Genomic DNA, 17,009 nt, shown 5'->3' with positions numbered 1-17,009 from the left:
TCCAAAGCATCAAGTGACAAGTGACAATTCAGTTTATTTTGTATAGCCCAAAATCACAAATTACAAATTTGCCTCAGAGGGCTTTACAATCCTGCTTTATCATGCGACATCCTCTGTCCCGGAACCATGACATGGTTTTGGCCTCTATCTAAAATTTGGTGCTTTTTTCTTTGGGCTTCGGACTCGCTCTGTATGTAAATATAAACAGCTCATTCTAAGGTGACGAAAACACATGTATTATTAATATATTCCATTTCTGCCACTATATTCCCCATAATGGCCAGACAATGTTCCTTTAAGTAATTCAATTCAATTCAGTTTATTTTGTATAGCCCAGAATCACAAATTACAAAAGTGGGTGTCAGCAGGGCCTCAGTAGGTGGCACGATGACAGTCCAAATATAACCCGATTCCTGGGAACCTGCGAGGCGAGAAAGCACAAGAACTCCGGGGAAGAAGCAAAATCAGTAATGTGCATAAATAGGAGATTAATACATAAAGAAGGAGGGAGAGAAGAGGAGAGAGGAGCTCAGCGTATCCTAGGCTGTCTAGGCATATAGCAGCATATCTAGGGGCTGGACCAAGGCGAACCTGAACCAGCCCTAACTATAAGCGCTATCAAAAAGGAAGGTCTTAAGCCTGCTCTTGAAAGTGGTGAGTGTGTCTGCCCCCCGGACTGAAACTGGAACCTGGTTCCACAGAAGAGGAGCCTGATAACTGAAGGCTCTGGCTCCCATCCTACTTTTATATACTCTAGGAACCACAAGTAACCCTGCATTGATTGAGCGCAGCTCTCTAGTTGGGTAATATGGAACTATAAGTTCCTTAAGATAAGACGGTGCCTGACCAGTTAGAGCTTTGTAGGTAAGTAAAAGAATTTTAAATTCTATTCTTGATTTAACAGGGAGCCAGTGCAGAGAAGCTAATACTGGAGTAATATGATCTCTTTTCTTAGTTTTGTTAGAACACGTGCTGCAGCATTCTGGATCAACTGTAAAGATCTAAGAGACCTATTAGAGCAGCCTGATAATAAGGAGTTACAGTAATCTAGTCTAGAGGTAACAAATGCATGAACTAAGTTTAGACAGGATTTGCCAGATTTTCGCAATGTTACGTAAATGAAAAAAGGCTGTCCTTGAGGATCTGTTTTATATAAGAGTTAAAAGACAGATCCTGGTCAAAGATAACTCCAGGTTCTTAACGGTAGTGCTGGATGCTAGAGCAATGCCATCTAGAGAAACTATATCGTTAGATAATTGAATTCGAAGGTGATCTGGACCTAGTAGGATAACTTCTGTTTTTCAGAGTTTAACATTAAAAGTTACAGGTCATCCAGGTTTTTATGTCCGTAAGACGTGCTTGAAGTTTAGAGAACTGGTTAGTTTGGCGTCTGGCTTAATTGATAGATATAACTGGGTATCGTCTGCATAACAATGAAAGTTTACTGAGTGTTTTCTGATAATATTCCCCAAGGGAAGCATGTATAAGGTAAATAAAATAGGTCCAAGAACAGACCCCTGTGGAACTCCGTGACTAACCCTGGTTTTCATCGAGCTTTCATTGTTTACATAATACAAACTGAGATCGGTCTGATAAATACGACTTAAACCAGCTAAGTGCGGTTCCTTTAATGCCTATAAAATGCTCCAATCTCTGTAATAGGATTTGGTGATCAATGGTATCAAATGCAGCACTAAGGTCTAGCAATACAAGTACAGAGACAAGTCCTTTGTCTGAAGCTATTAGAAGGTCATTGGTAATTTTCACCAGTGCCGTCTCTGTGCTATGATTCACTCTAAATCCTGACTGAAAATCCTCAAATAAACTATTTTTATGCATAAAGTCACAGAGCTGATTTGCTACTGCTTCCTCAAGGATCTTAGAGAGGAACGGAAGGTTAGATATAGGTCTATAGTTAGCCAACACCTCTGGATCTAGAGTAGGTTTCTTAAGAAGAGGTTTAATTACAGCTAGTTTGAAGGCCTGTGGTACATGGCCCGTCAGTAAAGACAGATTGATAATTTCTAATAAGGAGTTGCTAATTAAAGGTAAAACTTCCTTAAGCAGCCTAGTCGAATCGGGTCTAAGAGACAGGTGGAAGGTTTAGACTTAGAAATAGTTAAAGTCAATTGTTGAAGGTCGATGGGAGAAAAGCCATCTAAATATATTTCAGGTTCTACAGCTATGGATCGATCGGTACTGGTTGAGGGCAGTAGATTATAATTTTTTTCTCTAATAGTTAGAATCTTATCATTAAAGAAGTTCATGAAGTCACTACTACTGAGGTTTATAGGAATACACGGCTCAACAGAGCTGTGACTCTCTGTCAGCCTGGCTACAGTGCTGAAGAGAACCCTAGGGTTGTTCTTATTTTTCTCTATTAATGCTGAGTAATAGGCTGCTCTAGCATTACGGAGTGCCTTCTTATATATTTTAAGACTGTCTCGCCAGACTAACCGCGCTTCATCCACATTGGTGGAACGCCATATCCTTTCAAGTTTTCATGATATTTGCTTTAAATCGCGGGTTTGAGGATTATACCATGGAGCAAACCTCCTTTCTTTTATTAGCTTCTTTTTTAGAGGAGCTATAGAGTCCAGTGTCATTCGCAGTGAGCATGCAGCACTATCAAGTAACAGGGCATGTTAACATAAACTTGAATTAAGTCGTGGTTTTAGTATCTGGTTGTGAAGTCACAATCAGACTGCAGCCATCTAGTAAATATGTTACTCAGTTTGACCCCTAAAACGCGCCCAGTGTGATGGATTACAGCCGACACAAAAAAATGACAGTGACAGTTACTACGCTTTTTAGTTGGTTGGCAACTGTGCAGTGGGTTGTCCCTTCGCGGCCTCCGTCGCAGTACTCGAGGACGTAGGTGGCGGTAGTCTGCCATATTGTCTCTGATACAGCAGAAATCACACACTGGCACAGGCACACACCGGCGACGGAGGCAGGCGAGGACCGTTGGCTTGACGAAACTCAGCTAACGGGGAAGCATTGCGGTTGTGGAATTGATCTAGGGGGTAAATATCCGCTCCAGTGTTGCTCTTCTGTTGATAAAGGCAGACTCCCTTTCTCTGTGGAAACTAGCGAGCATTCACGTTAGCCATGCTAAGGTTAGCGGGCTACCAACTTGGGCCCGCCTAGAGCCGATAAGTTACCGACACCTTCTGCTGACAGCGACAGCTATCCGGGTCGGGTGGGCTAGCTGACTAATAAGCTTTCGTTTTAACGTAAGTCGTCTGTAGATGCAGACAGTGGTACAGCTGCACGAGTCAATAAGCCTCTGTAAATCTACAGCTATGTCGACACAACGTTAACATTGCGGAGGTCGCATACATTATAATGGTCACTGAATGTGATCAGCTTGTCTGCTCCACGTAAGTTTTGCAACCATCATAGTCGCTTCAGATGTAAGACAGTAATGTGAGTGTTGAACGTAGCTGTGATTGGTCTAACGCTGGCCAGTTTAACGCAGGTGAATGTAAGGAGGAGGTCTCGCGTTACGTGGTGGTGTCTTTAGAGTCAATAGGCTATTATTACAGTATTGACTGAAACACCGTATTCAGGTGTTAACGAAACGGAATAGTACACTTAAAGGGTCAAGTGTGTTTTTTGCTATTCACACCGGCCTATGGCCGAATGAGTCGCTGATATAGTTGGGGTAACGTTGTTCACGTTACTTGAGCCACCATTAGTGGTAATCTGTTGACGTGGGCGTTACCCTGAGCTGTTTAGTTAGCGTTGGTGGAGTACTTCACCTGTCAACTAGGAGTAGCATAGGTTAGAGTAACGTTAGCTGAGGCCACTGACGTTAGGTTAGCGAGGGGACGTATAGGAAGAGAAAAAATGCGCATGTAGCGTTCAATTTAACTAGAAAAAGGTGGTCAATAAGTTAAATCCCTTTAATTTAAACGGCCCAATTTAACATATTTACCTTAAAGCCCTTTAACCATATTTAGAAGTATGTATGGCCTAACATGTATGGCCTAACACCAGCCAGTCAGACAATGAAAATATGTTCTTATCCCAGAGTTGGTATGAAGCACATTAAAGCAGACCAGGACCTGCACATGCATTCTTTATTATTTCAAACATGTATGGAAGGTTTTCCATTAAGTGTTACTTACTTGACCTAGGTTGGAATGAGATTAAAGTGTCCAGTTGCTCTGATGGTCCAGTGGTGTCATTCAAATAATGGATTTGGCCGTTTGAATAAGATCAATAATTACACAGCTTTCTGCCCTGCTAATTAAACAGGCTGTGTCAATACTTTAGGAGTCAGTGGTGATGTTTTAAACACAATGTAAAAATGAACACTCAACTAGAGCTGGAATTCTTTTTATCCACTTCTATCTGCGCACTACCCAACTCTCATGTCAATCTGTGAGCTTGAGGCTCAGCTCTCTCCTCACTACAGCATCCTTTCTGTTGTTGCTTGCTTTGTAAGCAGCTGGTATACAAGGCTCCAGACAGTTTTTTTCCCACCACAGTCCCGAAAGGGTTTGCCCCGAAAGTCAGTATAAACAGTAAAAATTCTTAGATTGTATTTTTATCGATCTTATTTTTTGGCATTAGTCATTTTAATTATGAATTTTAAGCTGCCTTGAGTTAATGCATCTCAATGGAACCTCCGTATATTAGCTGTTATATCTTACTTGCTCTTCTCTTGCTAATTTCAATATGGACTTGTTGTTCACAATGCAGTATTAACAGGGATTGGTGAATAGAAGGCATTAATGGCGATCTCCTGAACAGTAGAGTAGAGTCAATCTTATGACTGATGAATCTTAAGGCACAGTGCCAAACATGCACTGGTGTGTGAATTTACGGTTTTCTCATTCGTTGTAAATGGATGGATGGAGATACTGCTGACACCTGTGACGTATCAAAATGAATCAGGAATTGAATTTCTCTAATCCTTTTATTTCCTCCCCCACCTTCCTTTTCAGCTATCCCACCGAGCCCCTGGCGGCCCCTCCCCCCCGTCCTCAGGTAGAGCCCTCCCTACCCCTGCCCTGTTGGGATAAACCCCCCTCATCCCCTACCTTCCCCTCCTCTTCCTCCCTCCCTCCCACCCACCCGTCCTCCCTGTACTCCATCAGTCCTCCGCTGCAGTAAGGTTTTCCAACCACCTCTGCCAAGCTGTCGGACATGTCAGGACCCGTGCCGAGCCGGGCCCGAGTGTACACCGAGGTCAACACTCACCGGCCCAGGGAGTACTGGGACTACGAGTCCCACGTGGTTGAGTGGGGGTAAATACCTCAGTAATCCTTACACGACGTTTGCAGGATGCTGCTTGACACCTCTTCAACCTAGCTGATGTTCGGTTCGCCGGTTTTTTTCCTTCCTTTTTTCGTTTTCCTTCTCAGAAATCAGGATGATTTTCAATTGGTGCGTAAACTGGGGCGTGGCAAGTACAGCGAAGTCTTCGAGGCAATCAACATCACCAATAATGAGAAGGTGGTGGTGAAGATACTCAAGGTAAATCTATGCAGAGACTGAGGCTTGGATCAAGTCAGAGGTTCTGAATGCTTAAATCCTGTCTTCTTGTCTTCTTCCTTCTAGCCTGTGAAGAAAAAGAAAATTAAGCGTGAGATCAAGATTTTGGAGAACCTACGCGGAGGCCCCAACATAATCTCCCTCATCGATATAGTGAAAGACCCTGTGGTAAATATAGTTTATTGAACGCTTGACAGTTCAGAGGCCATATTTAGTTTGTGTGTTCCTGTTGACACAATCAATATTTTGTAAGAACAAACCTATGTTGTGTATGTTGGGTTTCTGAAGTATCCTTACTGTACCAATAGCGTGTGGAGCCCACCACCTGTGCAAGCTTATCGTTTTCATTTGGGAAGTATGTTTGTGTAAGTACTTTGCCAGCTGTAGCAGTAAGTTAGATACGTGTATGTGATGGCATACAGCTTGCTCCTATGTTGAGCCAGGGCTCTGGCACAATATAAACATTTATTGTAGAGACAGACTTGCAAATAATAGAAAGTAATAGTTAGTTGTTGCCCTAGCTTTACCTTTCCCCCCCCCATTGTAATTAAAGATCCCTTGGAGGGCCCTGCTCTAAGATGCACCCTTTGTTATTTATTTAAACAGTGCTAAAACAATGAGTTGACTAACTAGTTGATGGAAGATAAATCGCTGACTGTGATGATACATCACTAGGCATTCATAAAGTAAAATCACTTTTCTGCTTCTCCCTACTGGCATCATTGTAAACTAAATACAGTTAATTTAATGCTCATACAAACAAAGCAGTTTGAAGACATCTTATGGGCTCTGGCATCTTGTGACTTTAGATTATGGTTTATAGAATATAAAACAATGGGTAGATAAATTGTGAAAGTTGGTTGGTTAGCTGCAGCTCTAGTTCACACTGTAAGCAACAAGTGACCATTTGTGGGTATGGTCAGCAGACTACATGTGTATATTTCATTTACATTTAGTTGAAAAATCTGACAATACAGACGTTTTTACAGCTTCTGGCTAGGATAAACATTGTAGTTCTGCCGATTTTTTTATTTTATTTTTTTAAGTAAGTAAAAAAAAAAAAAAAGTTCAGAAGGTTAAACTAAAAAAACACGTAAGCTTATAGCCACCCAATATCATCAACTGGGGATATCTGTTAACTAGAATGAATCCAGAAATATGGATTCTCTGAATGGCCGTATTGCTCGGCATCAATGGTAAGCTGGTGAGCTTGTCCTCATGAGATCCAATAAGAGAAACTGGAATTTCTGAAATGTTATAGGCCAGCGACAGCTGACTGCCCACATGGTGGTGGAGTTTCCATGCTTACATGTGTACAGAAAATGAGTGGGCATTTGGAGACTTGACTTTGGTGTTGCTTATGGTGTGGTTAGTTTGTACAGTGTTTGAGTCAGTGCCATAGCTTGTTAAAGTGCTTCAGTCAAATAGATGCATATACGTAGGCCTAGTGGTAGATATTGTTGGTTGAGACTGCAGCACATTAAGTGCACAAACTATTTTTTTTTCAGTCCCGAACGCCTGCCTTGGTCTTTGAGCATGTTAACAACACAGACTTCAAGGTAGGTCACTTTTTTCACCTTTTTATAAAATGTTGCCGTGCAGGATCACGGAAACCTCCTTTCTTGGCATACGCGATGTTTTCCTGTACACGTGTGTGTATGTGATGGAGGAACACGAAGGTCCAGTGCTATGTCTTCGGTGCCAGAAAGTCAACCGTCTTCTGGTTCTATCCTCAATCGCTGGCACATTTCCACAGCTCAATGTGATTGACGATGTATGACTGTTCCATTGACGTGTGTGGCCTCTTTTACTGTTAGACAATACCATAGAAAGCCCAATGACATTGCTTTTGTCTCCAGCAACTGTACCAGACCCTGACAGACTACGACATCCGGTTCTACATGTACGAGATCCTCAAGGTGAGTCCTCCTCGGTGCCTGTCCGCTCATAATGTTTAACCTCTAAACGTCCCGAGGGAGGTGAAGCATTGAGTCCTTGAACAAGACTGTCTGTCCTGACTTTATATTTCTCTGCCATCTTGTACATGCTCAGGTTCTCGTACAGTACCAATCCTCTGTTTAGGCCATCAACATTGTGTGTGTGTTGACTGGTAGACAACATCTTCTTGTTATCTGTTGCTGTTTTGGAATTACTTGGAAGAAAACAACAGTGTGACCAATTGATAACAAAGTTCCTTTGCCCTTGTTTGTAGGCCCTGGACTACTGCCACAGCATGGGGATCATGCACAGAGATGTGAAACCACATAACGTGATGATTGATCATGAGCATCGTAAGGTGAGTGATTTCAGGGCACTTTCACGCCTTCTTTTCCGTTTGATCCAAACCAAAATGACTACGTCCGTCAAAGGTACGCAATTCCTAATCCAAATTAGCTTTGAACGCCACTCATAATTTGCGACTATATGAATTGCCTTTTTAAGAGCTACCATCATATCAAATGTACACCACTTATATGAAGACCAAAAAGCTAAGCTAGCGGGGGAGTTTGACAGTCACTCGGAGATAAAAAAAAATTACCTCGAGGTAACAGCGTATTATTTTGACCAGCAGTGGGAACTTTGGTGGTTTGCATTGATCGTTATGAATCTAATGGACATGCTGAAGCGTACGCCGAACTCTTCGTGCAAGTAGTGTGAAAGCTTTTTTTACTTGGATGGGTTGTGCTTTCTGACAAATCACAGGAAGTTCTAGAATCCTAGCGCCATGTCATAAGAGTAGGGAGAAAGAGAGAGGGAGGGATTCAATTCAGTTTATTTTGTATAGCCAAAAATCACAAGTTCCAAATTTGCCTCAGAGGGCTTTACAATCTGTACACGTACAACATCCTCTGTCCCGGAACCCTCACATCAGCACAGGAAAAACTCTCCTAAAAAAACCTTTTAACAGGGAGAAAAAAGGAAGAAACCTCTGGGAGAACAACAGAGGAGGGATCCTTAACAGAGTTACAACACATTAAATGTATAATGGGATAGAGTTAGAGAGAGCGAGATGTCATGTACAGTTCTTTTATTTTCTTCATGTAGAGTTCTTTAGTGCGCTTGTAAAATTGGAATGTGAAAACAAAACTAAAATGTTTTGTTACACTAAAAATAATCTAAATCGGTCAATCCAGCCTCAATCAAAAGCCAATGATTATTGCTTCTGTGTAGTTATGTGAACCAAATAAGTAAGTCATTTTAATTTGTTAAACACTAGTACATGCGTTGCCTGTTTGTAGTTGCTAACTGCTTCATTTCTACGTCTGCAGTTGCGTCTTATTGACTGGGGTCTGGCCGAGTTTTACCACCCGGGACAGGAGTACAACGTCAGAGTCGCCTCCCGCTACTTCAAAGGACCTGAGCTCCTGGTGGACTATCAGGTACGTGGGTAAAGCATGCTGCTTTAGGTGGAGATGACTTGTTCTAAGTATCTGAGGGGTGATAGTGGAGATCTTTCGAGTAGGCCCTCACTTTGCATTGATCTTCTTTCCTGTGTAATCTGAGACACTGCTGGTCAGATGTCAGAGGGGAGTAGGGGTTTGTAGATGGTTCATCTCAAACCTACTGTTGACTTTCATTTATTTGTGTTTTTGTTTGCATCTAAAAAGGTATCCGTAACACATCACATAGAACTATAAGTCTATTTAGAGACCATATTTTGATTAGATCACACCAGCCGTAAATCCAAATCAGGCCAGGGGCGTAAAATAAGACAGCCAATGGCCCCTTACGCACTTTCTACCCCCATACTTATGGCAACCTTGCTCTTACCACACCAATCTTCGGACTCGGCCTTCATTTTAATCTCAATTCCACATCTGTTTCGTGACTGTATGTTACACGGTTGCTACGCTATCGTGGTGACAAAATCTGTCAGCCCACAGACATGTAAACACCTGGCAGAGTAGTCCTAAACTCCTCTGTGGTCGTCCTGCTACCGGAACACATTATGCCATGATGACACGCACACGCACACACACACACACACACACACACACACACACACACACACACGCACACACACACACAGGGTCACTGCGTTGCTGTCGTGGCTGGTAACAATAATGATGGTGATGATGTTATACAGTTAATTATTGTAGTCTGAATGGGTTGGATGTTACCTATGGGTGGTAATGTTGTGGTAGAAACCATTTGAACACGGCATTGAAAATATTTGAAGTTGTGACGGACCTGGTTCTTTTAATGGTGCAACTTTTCTGTTAAATAATTGTTTTAAGATTACATAATCAGGAATTTTTTATGATAATTGGGCAGCCTTGGGAAACCTGTGGCAGCATAACACAGACAGCTCTGTGTTGGGGAAACACTGGATTGAATTCATCTTGGTTATAAGATGCACTTGAGGGCTTAAACAAGGGTACATGCTTGTTCCTGATAGCCAAATGGGAACAGCATTGTTAATGCATTGTTCTATTCTTAATGATGCATCAGTGCTCATTTAAACAGTGTTACAACTCATTGAAATTTAGTTGTCTCTCCTTTTAATCCTGCCTGTGCTCTGAGACTTGTGCCGTGTGTTGCAGATGTACGACTACAGTCTGGACATGTGGAGCTTGGGCTGTATGTTGGCGAGTATGATCTTCAGGAAGGAGCCCTTCTTCCATGGCCATGACAACTATGACCAGGTAAACGCTGGTAGGGTACTGCCTCTCTGTAGCTACCTTACTGTGAAGGCAACACCAGAAGTCTACAGTTAAGGCAAGCTATGCCTTGTGGAGTTTTCTCCATTATTATTGTGGATAGCATTTCCGCCCACAGAACTCATGAGAGTGGTGACTGCCATGTCTTTTCTGTAACTGACTCGTTTCGATTTATATTTGTGTCTGAAAGGGTGAAAGTACCTCGTACAAACAGTTTGTTCCTTGTGTGTTCCTGTAGTTGGTGAGAATAGCCAAGGTCCTGGGGACTGAAGACCTCTACGACTACATCGACAAGTACAATATTGAGCTGGAACCTCGCTTCAACGACATTCTGGGAAGGTGAGATGATGATGATGATGATGATGATGATAGTGTCTCGGATATGCAGGCTTTTGTATAGTGACTATACCTAGCGCTTGTTTTGTAGTCGAGTAGCCTTGGGCCCTAAACTGGGTTAGTTTAGCTTCTCGCCTCTCCTCCCTGGGCCAGTTTGGTGGTGTTTAATCCGGCAGGGCTGGCTGGTTATCGTCTCAAAGTCCGCTGGACTTAATCTGAACGCTTCCTTCTAAGATGTTGAGGAATGTATTCTGTCATATTCAATTAGTGATTAACGCTAAAAAACAAAATGAAATTTAGGGAGCTACAGGCGGCAGCATGTTCATGTCCCACCCTTGCTATAACAAAATCCATCCAGATTTAATCCGTGCTCCATGCATACATCATTTATCTCGTCAACACAACAGTCCGTCTGGGAATCGGTGTCAGAATGTAATGTGTTCTTTTGTCCTCCAGGCATTCTCGTAAGCGGTGGGAGCGGTTTGTCCACAGCGAGAACCAGCACCTGGTCAGCCCCGAGGCGTTGGATTTCCTGGACAAGCTGCTGCGCTACGACCACCAGGCGCGGCTGACCGCCCGCGAGGCCATGGATCACCCTTACTTCTGTAAGTGTTGATGTTTTATAGGAATTAATTCACAATCTGTAATATCAACAAGACAATAAGTGCTTTCTTTATTTTTTGTTGTTTCCTGCAGTCCCAATTGTGAAAGATCAGTCTCGTGTGGCCGGAGCCACACTGCCTGGTGGGAACACAGCTGTCAGCTCAGCCAGCATGATCACTGGTGAGAACACACGCACACGTCAGGAAGTGATCACACTGCCCAGAAATGGAGAGAAAAACATTTATGGCAGCATCTCTATTATGTCTCTGCTGTCATACTTATGGTTTGATCCCATACCCTCATAATTCCTTATGTTAATACTTCCAACTGCAGATCAATTGCAGGGAAAGTGATCAGACAGGTTTTCTATATTTCCACAGTTTTATCAGATCATCCAAGTGAGAAGCAAAAGCCAACGTTAAAGTTATTAAAGTTACTGTTTCGTCTTTGATCACGCACAATACAACGGATAAACTATTTTGTCAGTTTCGATTACATCTACGTTAATCTTAATGCAATATAAGTGGTTCACATATTTGGAGTTAATTAGAGTTACAAAGGTTTAAAACCAATGTGGTTGTAGATTGAAAAGCTGTGGGCACCAGTTGTGCTGCATTCTCAGGTCTCAGCAAGTTGGAACGACTACACAAACAAAGTGCAGGCTGTTGGGTGGAAAAAAAACAATATTCCTCTAAAGTTAGATCAAAGTCAATTTACATTATACAAGTTAAAACATGTTTGCTGAAAACGCATGAAAAGACCATTCAGAACTGGAGCTGAGAGCATTGGAGCAGCCAGCGAAAACACACTGCACTGCTCTGCATTTCCATCACAGCTAGTTTTAGAGTGAATCATTTCCATTCAGTTTCAGACGATCGTGGGAGGGGGGGTGATGTGAGGCGCCCGCAGGAAGGGTGTCATAGTAACCTACATGAGTGATAAATTAAATGAAATACCATAAGCAAATTCTTTCTATTTGAAACTTGCCGCCATCAATTTGATCGTTCCAAAAAGGTTCTGTCAGGCCGAGTGTACACAAAGAGCATCTGAGCGGACATCCTTTTATACTCTTTATATGAGTCATCTGTTGTTTATAGATCTCTGCCAGCACCTCCAGCTGCAGTTTCTCTGACACACGAGTTGTCTTTCTATACAAGTTAAAGCCACACTCTGGTCGTAGTGCTGCTTTTAGAAAACACACTCATGGTCAATCACATTAGCGCTGCCACAAACTGCTTTGATTCATCTTAAAAATGTTCACTCCAAAAAATCTAAATGACCATTGCATTTAAGTTTTATTTTTATTTATTTTTTGACAATCTGAGTGTTGCTGTATATTGCAGCGCAAGACGAAATGTAAACAAAGGTTTACATTTTAACGTGCAAAACTGTTGGTTGATGTACACTTGTTAACGGGATGTGCCACTCACGGTTCTGCACATGTAAAAATTATTTTTACAAAGTGGCGTGAAGTTATCAATGGGGTTATATAAAAAACAGTTTCACCGCCGTGGGTGTCTGCATTTTGCGAACTGACTGTACCGCATGACGGGAGTCATGCGTCACTTTCATGAATTGAACACGATATGTAACGTTAGGTCAAGCGTAACTTCATGTAAACAGACCACTTAACTATCAGCTGTGAGTTCTAGATCAGTCTGGAGACCTAACCAGTGGAATATGGGTGTGTTATCATTATTATCTTGCAACGTTTGTTATTTTTAAACAGAAAAAACATTTTATATTGGGCTATTTACTGGGAATTGCAATTTAGCCAACAAGTAGAAAACCAATCTCCCTCCAGCCAGCAGCCACCTTCTTTAGGTTTTGTAGTTAAATGAGGAGATACACAGATAACTTAACTCTCTGAACCCCAAAACCTGCTGGGTGGATGGAAAAGCATGTTTTCTTCTAAACAATCGCCAAAACCACACCGTTTATCACAGAAGCTGTAAAATCTGTCACGAACGCCCGACTTTCATCTTTTTAACGGTCCTCGAACACATCATGTGTGACAAACACTTCAATGCAACCAAGACTAAGCCTAAAATTGAAACATTTCCCGAAAAATATTTTATTCTACATGTCTTATTTAAAATTTTGCCACAAATAAACCGTTTACTCAAAACCTAAAATTCTGAGCGCAACTAGGAAGCCATGATTGATTTATTTTAGACCGACAGTCATGTGACCAGAATTCTGTGAATCTTCAACTGAACTACAGGCTGTTGAGAGGAGAGGAGAAGAGAGGCTGCAGGTAGAAGTTGTAAAAAAGCGAATAGTTCCCTATTTATATATTGATAGAGCCTCAATTTTTTTTACATTAAATATTGGTAACATGTTGGATATATAGATTCCACTGTTTCTCATCCTTTGTAAAATAAATCATTAAAGAATTTCCACTTCCATTTTTCCTTTCCCCTTTTATGATTTATGGTTGTACTGCACAATAGACAGGTTTGAGTTCTCTACTCTAGAGGTGCAGGACTTTTATATTGCAGTGAATAACAAAACCACCAAGGGTAAATGTGACGAGCGGTGAATCCCTTGAAACTGCTTGGGGTTCAGAGGGTTAACTCCACCAATCAGTACTTTCATAGCGAGCGACAATTAGAAATAGAAACAGGGTGACCATTAAAAGTTGTGCTCCAGACTGACTGTTGCTCTGCACAGTGCTGCGTCGCTCACAGCTAGCTGTGACACCGTGTCAATGACATATTGAGCAAAAATAGATATTGGAATAGTTTGCACCTATGCGCTTGATAGGAACAAATATTCAAACAACAATTTTGACCGCCCTAGTCGGTTCTGAGCCGGTGGAACTGCAGGCGATACAGTATGGATGGAGACCCGGTGCCATTTGTCTACATCTAGACTACTGCCGGCACTGCAGTGACAGTAAGCTCAAAATGTTTTACTTCAAACACTTATTCAATGGACTTTCTAAGGTAGCAGGTAGACGACCTCATCAGCTGCTACACAGACAAAAGTTTTTTTTTAAACTGTGCCTGTTTTTAAAATATTGATCTAGACGCATTTCCAGTGTCATCAATAACGGCAACACATCGTGGCAGCCCTAAATCAGTCCCAAAACAGCAGGTGCATCAATGCAGAGGGAAGCCAAACGTGACAGTGACAGTGGTGCTTTGTTGTTAAGTTGGGGAGATGTGATTGTTGTTGTACATTCAGTGTAAGGGTAGTTGACTTCCTGTCTGAAGTTCGGCACCCCCTCTTTGCACTCGTGTGTTTCTAACCGTCCCTCTGGCTCCCCTCTCCTCAGGTATCTCTGCCTTGCCAGCCTCCACTCCCCTGGGCGCTCTCACTGGCTCGCCGGTCCTATCTGTTGCCACCAACGTCCTGAGCACCCCGGTGCCCGCCGCCGCCCACAGTGACGCCCCACCAAAATCCTCACTCGCCCCAGGCTCTCCCACCTCTGGGCAGGTGCTAAACGGGGGTGCCACTCTGCCGGCCATCACCACATCCAACCTAACTTCGGTGCGACGACCAACCTCCCGTCTGAAGGATGCCGTCGTCTTAAGAAAAGAACGATTTATCCTCCGTTCCTTTTCCTCCTCGAATGAACTCGTTAACCTGACATCTCAAATGAATGTTCTGTGTAATTTGAAATATACAGGTATTCCTTTCATTATTTCCCACAAGCCGTAGTGACTACAAAGAAGTGGTGTGTGTGCGTGTGCGTGTGTGTTGAGTCTGAGAGCGAGTGCCATCAGGGTGTGTGTTTTTTCAGTTTGGACTGTGAAGGCAGTGGTCAAAAAGTACATCAGCTGAAGGTGAAAGAATGCCGTTGGCTGTGAGGACCAAAAGGAGCTCCTCCTGTTTAGTTTACTACGGCAGCATGGTCAAAAACCAGACCCGATGACACTTACTCAGCCTCCTCACACGAGTCTAAACCCTCCAGATCACAGCGTTTTGGAAGTGTTTGGTGCTGTTCTGTGTTCCAGGTGTATGTGAACACGATGACACTTCAACACTTTCTCTGCCCGAATAGTTCTGTCTTGCCTTTTTCTTACCAAACCAGATAACCGGTCTTCTTTTTTTATATGCGACTCTCCGTCAGCCGTCATGAGTTTTTGTTTTGTGTCGAAATGTCCCAGAGTGCTAGATAAAAGGTTCGCCACCACCGAGCGGTTTGGATCAACTCTAGTGTCGTACTCCTATCTCTTTAAGGAGCCAGGTAAGGTTCATTCAGGTTCTCAAAGAAATGGTTTCTCAAACGTGCTGCTCTCCAGTTCCTTGAATTACTTCAAGTGGCTTTTATTGAATGACTTCAAGACATAACCAAAGTTTACTCAGTCGGTTGGAAGATGAGACTGACCAAACCTAGATTTGTTTTGTGGGAGTTACTCATACTGTAAGGCAGGTTGACAACGTGGGTTCTAGGTCATAAGATGAGACGTGATCCAATTATCACCTGCAGGTGACTGAAGTGCTGTCGGTGTTGGAGGGAAGTTCAGTTCTGTAATGTGCAGTGTCATGGGTGAGCTTTGTGATGAGTAAGACTGGCTTCCCCCGACTCACTGAGGGTGTTAGTGGAGGTCAGTTGTTGAATAGCACTTGAAGGTTAGAGTTCTCCACCGTGTTTTAGTGCCAGAGTTTGAAACTGTACGTTTTAGACCCTGCTCTGTACATGCGCATCTTTTTTCTTTTATTTCTTTTCAAAACCTGAAAAATGCAAATAAATCCAAACGTGTATACATTGACCTGAGAATGGAGCAGTTTGAGTCCCTACATCACTGTATATATTTTTATGTCCTTATGTAGAAGACTAGTATTTGAGAATATTTGTGTAAATAAACACGTGTTTTATTTATGAGGAACATCTGACTGAGTTCATGTCTGTCCTCTCACACAGACTAACTTTATGTCGCTTTGAATCAACGTCGCAAAGTGCAAACTGGATTTTTTTAAATTAATAATGCTACATTTTAAAGAAGACACTTTTTTTCTTCCAAGTCTTTAAATTAGTTATTTCTTGTGACTAATGTACATGGTTATTACGGTTGCTTTAATTACTCCTTCCAAATGTGACACTAAGGGCGCTTTCCAATATGTTAACTTGTTCTTCCTTGCTTGACCCAAAATCACCATGGAGGCTGTTTCAATCACTTCTCTCCACCATGAGGAGAGAGGAGGCTTCTGGAGGAGCCCAGAGTGAGGAAACACTGGTGCTTCCTCTCCGAAGTCTTTTCAGCACCCCTGCAAAAAAAGAGGCTTGAAACACGACGGAATAATCTAAAACCATGGCAGAAATGTAATGTGTAATCATTAGTTGTCATTATTTAAGATCAACGCGTTTACCCCATGCCTTGATGACATTTCCCCTCGATGTGACCTAAGTTTTTATCTTGAATGTAGGTTACATCTAATCAACTGCACTTGTTATCTAACGAGGTAGTGGTTTGCACTGTCGCCTCACAGGAAGAGAGGCCAGGGTTGTTTCCTGGGCCGGCCGGCCCTTTTTTGTGTGGCGTTTTGTATGTTCTCACTGTGTTTGTGTGGGTTCTCTCTGGGTTCTCTGACTTTAAATGGACATATGGACATATCATCAATACATTTACTTTGAAAAAATCTGAACCTATCCCTTATAGGTTACAATTAAGTTAGGAACACAATGAAGTATGCTGCTGACCAAAACTGACAAACCACTTGGAATGCAAATATGCAAACTAACTACAATATAATAAACAATAGGTTACAGGAAGATATTGAAAAATGGTCAACACTAGTATTGATTGGACTTTAGTTCAAGTATTGAGGTGGTGAAAATGAATTTACTGCCACGATTGCTTTACCTCTACCGGTTAGAAGCCAAGAATCTCAGTTTACAGCATGGGATAAACAGATATCCTGGTTTATCTGGGCACTCCAAATTGACAAAGAAAA

The 17,009-nt window shown here is 42.3% G+C and overlaps 1 protein-coding gene and 1 non-coding gene across 2 annotated transcripts; both read left to right on the top strand.

Annotated features, from left to right (window-relative positions):
• Positions 1 to 5,082: 5,082 nt before the first annotated feature.
• LOC129116222 (casein kinase II subunit alpha-like) lies at positions 5,083 to 15,917 on the top strand. The gene is made up of 12 exons (XM_054627223.1): positions 5,083 to 5,258; positions 5,376 to 5,487; positions 5,572 to 5,673; positions 7,014 to 7,064; positions 7,365 to 7,424; positions 7,718 to 7,801; positions 8,775 to 8,885; positions 10,050 to 10,151; positions 10,405 to 10,505; positions 10,959 to 11,107; positions 11,199 to 11,285; positions 14,386 to 15,917. The coding sequence occupies exons 1-12, from the start codon at positions 5,158 to 5,160 to the stop codon at positions 14,769 to 14,771; spliced, it is 1,446 nt and encodes a 481-aa protein (XP_054483198.1). The 5' UTR covers positions 5,083 to 5,157; the 3' UTR covers positions 14,772 to 15,917.
• LOC129116226 (small nucleolar RNA SNORA57) lies at positions 7,119 to 7,255 on the top strand. Its single transcript, XR_008533461.1, has one exon. It is a non-coding gene; the product is annotated as a small nucleolar RNA SNORA57 (small nucleolar RNA).
• Positions 15,918 to 17,009: the final 1,092 nt, after the last annotated feature.

The sequence above is a fragment of the Anoplopoma fimbria genome, unplaced genomic scaffold, assembly GCF_027596085.1.
Source record: "Anoplopoma fimbria isolate UVic2021 breed Golden Eagle Sablefish unplaced genomic scaffold, Afim_UVic_2022 Un_contig_8004_pilon_pilon, whole genome shotgun sequence".
In the NCBI taxonomy this organism is placed as follows: domain Eukaryota; kingdom Metazoa; phylum Chordata; class Actinopteri; order Perciformes; family Anoplopomatidae; genus Anoplopoma; species Anoplopoma fimbria.
This window is presented reverse-complemented; position numbering and strand designations above follow the sequence as displayed.